Raw genomic sequence first — 10,105 nt, forward strand, 5'->3', positions numbered from 1 at the left:
TGCTTAAAATACTCCCTCAATCTTCTCAACACACTCTTCACACTAGTCACAACACATTTCCATCTCCATCCTTTATTGCTCTAATGAGCATTAGAGTTTTGCCATCCTCTTTCTCCTCATGCTGTCCTGCACTTCCTCATTCCACCACCACAATTATTTGTCTTTCTTTCTATTTCCAGATGTTACACCAAGTACCTTTCTAGCTGTCTCCCTAATCACTTTTGCAGTAGTTGCCCAATCCTCCCGCACCTCTTCACCACCACCGAGCCTCTGTCTAACTTCTTCCCTGAATCTCACACTACAGTCATCCTCCTTCAGTTTTCACCATCTTAGTCTTCTTAGTCTCTTCTTAGTCACCATCTTAGTCTCCTCCTCTTCTTCTCCACCTCCAAAACCATCCCACAGACCACCATCCAATGCTGTCTACCTACACTGTCCCCTGCAACCCCTTACAGTCTCCAATCTCCTTCAGGTTGCATCTCTTACAAAGAACATAGTCCACCCATGTGCACCTTGCTCCGCTCTTATACGTCACACTATAATCCTCCTTCTTCTTGAAATAAGTGTTCACCCCTGCCTTCTCCATCCTTTTAGCACAATATACCACCATCTGCCCTTACACATTCCTCTCCTTAAAGCCATACCTACACCTTACCTCCACGACAATCTTTCGTTCCTAGAGAACCCCTTTCTCCCACTTCATCTAACTCACTCCGGAATTTTTTCTTCTCCTCCATCCCACAACCCACTTGTGGATCATAGGCATTGATGACATTTATTATCACACCTTCAACTTCCAGCTTCACATTCATCACCCTATCAGAAACTCTCTTCAACTCCACTACACTCTTACTAAACTCTTTCTTCAGAATCACACCTACACCATTTATCTTTCCATCCACACCACGATAGAACAGTTTAAACCCACCTCCAATGTTCCTGACCTTTCTCCCTTTTTACTTGGTCTCCTGAACACACAACATATCTACCTTTCTCTGCTCCATCATGTCAGCATAGTCTCTCCCTTTACCAGTCATAGTACCAACATTTAAAGTACCAACCCTATCCAATCCTTTTCCTGCTGTCTCTGTAGATGTCTTCCTCCTTTCTTTCCCCTCCTTCGGCCAACAGTAGCTCGAGTTCCACCGATACTCTGTTGCCTAACAATACCTGTGGTGGTCATTGGTTATGATCCGCATATTTGATTTGGCACGTTTTACACTGGATGCCCTTCATAACGCAACCCTGCCTATTTATCCAGGCTTGGGACCAGCACTAAGAGTACACTGGCTTGTGCAACCCTAATCATTGGGTTATATATACAGTGGTGTGAAAAAGTGTTTGCCCCCCTTCCTGATTTCTTTTTTTTTTGCATGTTTGTCACACTTTAATGTTTCAGATCATCAAACTAAATTAAATATTAGTAAAAGATAACACAAGTGAACACAACATGCAGTTTTTAAATAAAGGTTTTCATTATTGAGGAAAAACTAAATCCAAAAATACATGGCCCTGTGTGAAACTAAACGTAATAAGTGGTTGGGCCACCCTTAGCAACAACAACTTAATCAAGCATTTGTGATAACTTGCAATGAGTCTGTTACAGCGATGTGGAGGAATTTTGGTCCATTCATCTATGCAGAAATGTTGTAATTCAGCTACATTGAAGAGTATACATAACTGTTGGAATTATGGTCTTTTTCTGAAATGTGTGTTACTTTTACGACAGATGTAATAGGACACACACCTTCCAAAAAGTTAAACTTTTGTCTCCTCAGCCCACAGTGTATTTTCCGAAAAGTCTTAAGGATCATCAAGATGTTTTCTGGCAAACCTGGGACGAGCCTTTATGTTCTTTTTGCTCAGCAGCGGGTTTCATCTTGGAACTCTGCCATACAGACCATTTTTGCCCAGTTTTTTTCTTATGGTGGCATCATGAACACTGACCTTAACTGAGTCAAGTGAGGCCTGCAGTTCTTTGTATGTTGCTGTGGGGTTTATTGTGAGCTCTTGGATGAGTCGTCGCTGTGCTCTTGGAGTAATTTTGGTCGGCCGACCACTCCTGTGAATTTTCTCCACTGTTCATGTTTTTGCCATTTGTGAAAAATGCCTCTTACTGGGTTCCCTTGAGTCCCAAAGATTTAGAAATGGCTTTATAATATTTTCCAGACTGATCTCAATTGTTTTCTGATTTGTTTCAGAATTTCTTTGGATCTCAGCATGATGTCTAGCTTTTGAGGATCTTTTGGTCTACTTCACTTTGTCAGGCAGGTCCTATTTAAGAGATTTCTTGATTGCGAACAGGTGCAATTAGGCTTGGGTGTGGCTAGAGAAATTAAAATGTACATCACTTTATATATATATATATATAACCATCCCCAGCCACTTTCAGTGCCGGTCCCAAGCCCGGATAAATTGGGGAGGGTTGTGTTAGGAAGGGCATCCAGCGTAAAACATGTGCCAAATCAAAACGTGCGGAGGATCTGCTGTGGCGACCCCTAACGGGAGAAGCCGAAAGAAATACATACATACATACAACATAGTAAATACCGGTTTAAGTTGAATAAGCAAACTTTTTTGTGTGGAAATCCGTCTTCTTTTTTTGTTTGTTTGCAATGTCTAAGAACAGATTCATATTTAAACAATTTTGTCTTTAATCAAATAAAAATATGGCTATTAAATTTAATGTTTGTTTTATTTTTTGACAGAATTTTGTGGAAATAAATGGCCAGGGGACAAATCCAGTGCATTGTAGGATTGGTGGATAAACCACTGTAAACACGAAGAAGACACGCTGTGGGTGTGTTTCCGTTTATTCAGGTTTGTGCAGCAGTAATGGCGAGTCGAGGCGAGAGCAAGACGAGTTTCTCAAAGTGGAAATATGCTCATTATTTCACTTTAGTTGAGCATAAAGACAAAAACTTTTTAGTCAAATGTAAGCTGTGTCTTTCTGGTTCGAAGGTCGTGTATACTGCGATAAACAGCAACTCCAGTCTGTCGAAGCTCCTCCAGAAACTCCACGCCTCGAGGAAGCTAGAAGCTAACCAGGTGTTATGTTGTACATTGTTGATCGTTTTCATGCTTATGCTGTGAAAGGAACATTTTTAAGGGCTCAACAGAACAGCTTTTATGATGCAGAAGCCACATTAGTTATTGATTCTGAATATATTATTCAGCTTGTTTTGTTATTTATTTCAGAAATCCTTGTGATATATTCAGTTTGTGCTGGTCTGACTTAAATAAAATAGTGTTTAAAAATGACTTTGTGTTTAAGTCAGTTTTGTGTTTGTATAGACCATAACACATAAAAGGGCATTAATGGGAACATTAAAGAACGTTCTTTAAAAAAGTAAATAGTACTTTTAACAGTAACGCATTACTTTTTGATGTACATAATCAACAAAGTAATTGAGTTACTTTTTAAATGACGTAACTAGTAACTGTAACTAGTTACTATTTCTTATAGCACAACACTGGTTGGGGCACATGACTTTTCCCATGGGCCCCCCTTGGGGTTAAGAAAAGGTTAAGAAAAACATGTTGATATCAGGGATTAATTTTAGCATTTAATTCAAGCAAAAAACTTTTTTTTTATACACAGACTTTATTGCAAACACTGAAATTACATACACTGGGTGGTACACTACAAATATTTTGAGTGTCCCTTATAATGTCTCTTATTTTCCAATAAAGAACGAAATTTGTCCTTTATTTTCTTTTGCTGAAGTTGCCAACTTTACCTACAATGTTTTTGTCATATGGAGTGAGCTGGAGGGCAAGCAAGAGAAGAAAAAGAGTTTTTTATTTGGAGGAGATTGGATAGGCCCTTGTGATTCCTTGCTGGCAAAAGTGACACCACCTTCCCTGCACAGCAGCTTTGGCAGCACTGGTAAGGGTATTGCAGCAATCTCAGCCTGGTCCTGATCAGCAAGCCACACAAGAAGCCAACACGAGGGGACAGAAGAGAAGGAGATGCAACTCCTGAGCTACAAAAAATGACAACAAACCAGGTTGCAAAAGTGGGAAACACATGTCCCACAAACAAGGTTTCCTCTACTGGAATAAACAATGTAGTTTATATTTGCTTTCAGAATCTGGGTAAATTTGTTGACTGTGCTCTATCAGTATTTCAGTAATGATTTATTATTTAATAACTATATAAGGTGTGGAAATATATGCTGTATATGTTACAGTTTTATATATTGTACATATACATACATACATACATTCTTTTTAAACCTTTTGTTATGTTTATTCTGTAGTAAGATAGACTAGTTACTTGTTGAAAATATCAACATATTCCACATTTGTGAATATGGACAGAAAAAAGAAATAGGTGTGAAATAGGCATTATTTAAACTTAGTTCTGCATTTGAAAAAGAAGGAATCCAAACAATTTTTCAAACTATTTTACAAATAGCACTTAATCATCAGAGCATAACTTCAAATCAGTTAAACTTCAGGGACATCAATCTATCCAGGTAAGAAGCATGGTTTTACCTTCTTTGGTTCAAATGAAAGTGACAAAAAGTGCACTGGAGAGGCAAAAGTAGGACAACCCTCTAGAAGGGAAATTATTTGCAGGTGGTGGCCACTAATAAATGCTCTCACCTGTTTTATTTTATTTTTTGTTAGGTTCCTTGTCACTGTAACATGTACAAGTCAGTATCTGGAACCCAATCACATTGCCCAGCTACATCAGGATAGCACATCCATGCATGCTGTTGTAAGGAGGTTGGTGTGTATCCCAGCACTGGATTAAGAGCATGGAGGAGATGCAGGAAAACAGGCCATTATATTAGGAGAGCAGGACAGGGCCGTGGAAAGAAAACAACCCAGCTGCAGGTCTGGTATCTGCTTGTTTTTGTGTAGAGGAACAGGGAAAGCATTTGTAGCCCTAAAAAATGACATCCAAACAGCTTCTGATGTGTATGTTTCTGACTAAATTCTGGCATAATGACGGCAAGTTGGATAAGACTAATTCAATTTTAGAATGATTTCCAATATGATTTTGAATTCAGCCCTCAGTGGGTTTATGATTTGAGTTTCCATTGGCCACATTGTTTTGTTCTACACAATAATTATTTTGTAACTACACAATGCATACATGTAACAATTTACAAAGTGAACATTTCACTTGAACATTTCATTGCAAGATGAAATGTGCGATTTAAGCATCGTATAACAATTAATATACAACCCAATTCAAAAAAGTTAGGACACAGTGTAAAACGTAAATAAAAACAGAATGCAATGATTTGCAAATTTCATAAACCTATATTTTATTCACAATAGAACATAGAAAACATACCAATGTTTAAACTGAGGAATTGTAACATTTTAAGGAAAAGATAAGGCAATTTTGAATTTAATGGCTGCAACATGTCCCATGTTGGGATGAGGCAACACAACAGGTAATTAACAACAGGTCAGTAAGATGATATGGAAAAGGTGTATCTTTCAACTCAGAGTCTCTCAGAAGTAAAGATGTGGCAGAGCTTCAACAATCTGTGAACAATCTTGGAATAATGTTCCTCAACATAAAATTGCAAAACAGCTGAATACCTTTCTAAATATCATTTGCAGTACATAATTTTATTGAAAGTTTCAAAGAATGTGGAGAAATATCTGTGGCCAAGGGACAAGTGCAAAAATTAATATTGGATGCCTGTGATCTTCGGGCCCTCAGGCAGCACTGTATTTAAAACAGTCATGATTCTGCAATGAAGATCACTGCATGAGCTCATTAACACTTCCAGATAATGTCAACCACAAATGCTGGGTAAATCCATATCATGCAAAGAAGAAGGCATGCATGTACATGATCCAGAAATGCCACCATCCTCTCTGGGCATAAGCTCATTTAAAATGTAGGCTTAAAAACTGTTTTGTGGTCAAAATTATTATTATTTTTTTTATTGGAGACCATGGACACAAAGTCCTCTACTAAAGAGAAAAGGGATCATGTGGATTGTTATCTGCGCTCAGTTAAAAGAAAAGCCGCATCTTTTAATTGTATGGGAGTGTCTGCGGAATGGGCAGCTTGCACTTTTGGAAAGTGTATATACTGTTTACCATCAACTGTAAAAAGTATATATAGGTTTAAATGCAAAAAAATCCTTCCATTCAGAAAACCACCACAAACTGCTTGTGGAGGACATTTTTTTTACACATAACACACACCATCTAAACATTTCACCCAGGATTAACAGCATCTAACATAAAGATAACAAGAACAAATACAAGTTTTTTATAATAATAATATTGTTATTTATTCATGTTAGAATCATCCATAAACTTAAACCATCTATTTATATTTCAAATTCTACAGACTTTTATAATTTTATCCTCTAGTTAATATTTGTGGAAAATCTGAACTGAAAATGCCACTAAGTTATTTAAACATAATCACATTATTTTTAATTAAATAACTTTGTTTTAACAGAATAGCTAAGTATATAATATATTGTTTTATAATATGTATACTATGTATATTGTTATATTAATATTTTGATTTTGGGTTAAACAAAATATTTACATGTTTATAACTGTAAAAACCTGGACTGTTTTATGCTTCTGTAAAAAATATGAATCTTTTAATATTTCATTAATGAACTAAAGTAAAACTAAGCTTTAACTGATATGATTCACTCTTATGGAGCACTGAACTGAGAGAATTTTTAGATCATAATCTTTATACCAAATAGAGAAGAATGGCAGTAATTTTTCTGTAAATGTGTGTTTGAAAGTGTGTATGTGTGTGTTAGTGAGAGGGTCAGAAAATGACAGCTTTCCTCTTTCCCAGTCCAGCTTCAGTCTAATTCTCTGGAGATTCTGTGTTATTGAAAGATCAATGTCTTCATGTGGTGCCGCACATGCTCTATATATGTCACCATAATACCACACATACCAAACACCACTTCTAGAGAACACAGTTCCCTTCCTCTGAGCAGATTCTGTCATCACACCCACATACCAGTCTTTAGAGTTTCCAACTTCAACATCCCAGCAGTGTGTTCCTGAGTTAAAGGCCTCAGAGCCCAGGATAGAGCAATATTCATCAAATCTCTCTGGATTATCAGGAAGTTTCTGTTCTTCATCGCCAACTCTCACACTGGTCAGATCATCAGATACCCTGAGTTTAGAATTAATAGTGTTGGGGTCCAGAGTAACAGGTGCTAAAAACACACACACACACACACACACACACACACACACACACACACACACACACACACATATGAACAACCATTTGCATTAAATTTTTTTTTATAATAATTAGTATTATTAAATGTATAATCTAAGATAATTTGATTAAATATTTAATTAACATAGAACTAGCTAACATTTAAACATATAACTCAAAATGCATCTTAATTAAGAATGTAAAAAAAAAAATTTTTTTTTGGTCTGCACTGAACTGGACTGAAACTGGATTTTTAAATTTGCATTTAAACAACAAAATGTGATTGACAATGCCATCATTGCTTTTTCAAATTCATTTTAAAAATGTAGAAATGTATTGTAACTGAAAAAAAATATATTTTTTTTCTGAGCAACAAAAAAGGGAATGTGAGATTTATTAATTTTCTACTCCTTTAATCACACAAGGTCATCAAAATCTCACAATACTAATAATTGATTAGTGCCCTAAAGTTCACAATATTTTGAATCTAACAATCCCAACCTAGAAGTATTTTATTGCCAGTTAGGAAGTTAAAAATAAATGACTAGTCTGGAACCATTTGCACAAATCATAAAATAAAATCAACAAATTAACACAATATACAAACACCCAGGTGACTTCCTGTTATTTCCATTGTTTTTTGTGTATTGTATGTGTGGTAATGGTTATTGAACTTTAAATCCGGGCATTGTGGGTTAGAGTTCTGTCTATACCAGGCTGCCACCCTTTGGCCCTTGAGCTAGGCCCTTAACCCCCAAGGGTGCCTAGTTGTGAGAATAGGAAATAAAGTACTCCGCCATGGACAGTCAGAAGCCTGGCTGTAAAAGGAGAACCCAGTAATAAAACTGCTACAGAAACGGCAAGTAAGCCATCAGGCCCTTGCCACCCAATGCGCCTCATGGAGCGGAAGGACTAAAAAAAAAAAAGAAATAAAAAATTGTGTGTCTAGTATGTGCAGGTGTTCAGGGTTGCCAATTCCATACTCCTTCTTTCACTCCACTATAGTAATGCTGCACTTCAGTCCACGACATAATACCTCTAAAGATTTACTGCAAGCTGCTATAATGATGTTTGTAGCAAAAGGCAAAAACAAACAAACAAAAACCAAAATAATAACAGGTTAATGTTCAATTCACACAAGAACACACACTCAGACAAAAACAGAATCTTACTGTAATGGACAATGTCCTGCATCTTCTCCCAGACTCTAAACTTCAGGTTGGCCAGATGTTTAGCCACATGAATCAGTGCTCCTGAAAGCTCCTTTGGATGCTGCAGTGTGCACAGAGTTCTGCAAAAACATTCAGACATCAGTTCTGCTGCGGGTTTGGATTTAGGTAACACAGAGAAGGTAACACACTTACTTTTTCACTGTGGCCTTGTGGTTCTGTAACACAACAAAGCAAATAGCAGTCGATATTATTTACATTTTCACACCACTGAAATGTGACGTTTCTGATGATGGAAAGAAATTTTACTTTCTCACAGTATAAATAGTGAATAAATGATCCTCACTTGTAAAAATGAGATGTCTTCAGCTTTCATCTCCTCTTCTATGGTTCTGATTGTGTTTGAAAGAGATGACATGTCTCTGTTCAGCTTCTTAATCTTCTCCTTCATCATCTGACTCTTCTGCTCCTCTTCCTCTCTCAGTGCACTGATCCTGGCTGCCTCTTCATCTCGTAAAAACTTGTGAAGCTTCTCAAACTCCTTCTTAATCTGATGCTCTGTGTGTTGAGCCTGAATCTGCAGTGAAAATAAAATCAAATGAAACAGAATAATCTCAATCCCAGGTTACTGTTACTATTGTAATTGATTCTAACCTTTATATGTTCTGCAGTTTGACTCCAGTTCAGTTTACAATCTTTCAAATTCTTCAGTTTGTCCTGTAGAGGCTTGAGTGCAGTTTTGAGCTTTTCCTAAAAAACAAATCACCACACTGAATGGAGACTCTGTGTTTTAAATATTTATAATTTAGATTATCAAAACTGACAATTGAAGTATTTTCTGTAACGTTCACATGTGATACATGAGCTTAAGTTTTTATTTACCTTGCAGTCTGTTACTGCCTCATCAATGGGGCAGAATTTGTGATTGGTGTGTTTTTTTGAATCCCGACACACCAAACACACTGGCTGATGATCATCCAGACAGAAGAGTTTGAGTTTCTCACTGTGCAAACTGCAGACTGTTTCAAACACTGAAGATCCCTGTATGCTCTCCTGTAAGAAGGTCTCACACAGGTTCTTTAAGGCCAGGTTTATGGGAGGTTTCTCCATAGGTAGCTTCCTCCTACAGACAGGGCAATCTGTGGATCCTTTGACCCTCCAGAACTGCTGCAAGCACACTTTACACACACTGTGACTGCAGCGCAGGAGAACAGGATCCTTGAAGATTTCACAGCACACAGGACAGGAAAAATCGTCCTCTGAAAACTTAGCAGCCATTTTATTGTTGCTGTTGTTCTTCTCTCCAGTCTGTACGCTCAGTGTTTCACTTTCACTTTGTTAAAGAAGCAATCACTCCCTGATTTCAGCCTTTATTCAGGTTAATCACATGAATTTGTAGGTCCTGTTTTCACTTCATGAAAAAAAGAAACCCAGATTCTTTTATAAATGAAGAATAAAGCTAATCTCACCAGAGCAGAACACTGCAGGCTGTTTATGAAGAACTGTAGACGTCTCAGACGAGGCACTTCCTTAATAGGAGGAGTTACAGAATGACATGTTATGACCTGTTAAAGTCATCAGTTATTACTGAAACCGCACACAACAATTACTTCTATTCGTGTTCTGATTACAGATTAATCACTTTTAACTTAGGCTGCGTTTACACTTGGTATAAACATGCGATTACCGTGATTCAAACAAGCAGATCAACACAGCCGCGTGCAGCGGTAGTGAGGGGGCGGGGTTTTGC

The 10,105-nt window shown here is 37.3% G+C and overlaps 1 protein-coding gene across 1 annotated transcript; it reads right to left on the reverse strand.

Moving 5' to 3' along the window:
* Positions 1-5,576: 5,576 nt before the first annotated feature.
* On the reverse strand, positions 5,577-10,105 carry LOC124383228 (nuclear factor 7, brain-like). The gene is made up of 7 exons (XM_046845695.1): positions 10,043-10,105; positions 9,238-9,884; positions 9,010-9,105; positions 8,702-8,932; positions 8,551-8,573; positions 8,359-8,477; positions 5,577-7,178 (listed from the first exon to the last, which is right to left on the reverse strand). The coding sequence occupies exons 2-7, from the start codon at positions 9,631-9,633 to the stop codon at positions 6,634-6,636; spliced, it is 1,410 nt and encodes a 469-aa protein (XP_046701651.1). The 5' UTR covers positions 9,634-9,884; positions 10,043-10,105; the 3' UTR covers positions 5,577-6,633.

Source organism: Silurus meridionalis, chromosome 3 (assembly GCF_014805685.1).
Source record: "Silurus meridionalis isolate SWU-2019-XX chromosome 3, ASM1480568v1, whole genome shotgun sequence".
NCBI lineage: Eukaryota > Metazoa > Chordata > Actinopteri > Siluriformes > Siluridae > Silurus > Silurus meridionalis.

What these genes read in the sequence shown, in the direction of transcription:
- LOC124383228 (XM_046845695.1), bottom strand. Translation starts at nt 9,633, where the DNA reads ATGGCTGCTAAGTTTTCAGAGGACGATTTTTCCTGTCCTGTGTGCTGT. An exon ending in AAACTGCAGAACATATAAAG is followed by an intron (nt 8,933 to 9,009) that starts GTTAGAATCAAT and finishes TTTTCACTGCAG; the next exon opens with ATTCAGGCTCAACACACAGA. An exon ending in CACAAGGCCACAGTGAAAAA is followed by an intron (nt 8,478 to 8,550) that starts GTAAGTGTGTTA and finishes ATGTTTTTGCAG; the next exon opens with AACTCTGTGCACACTGCAGC.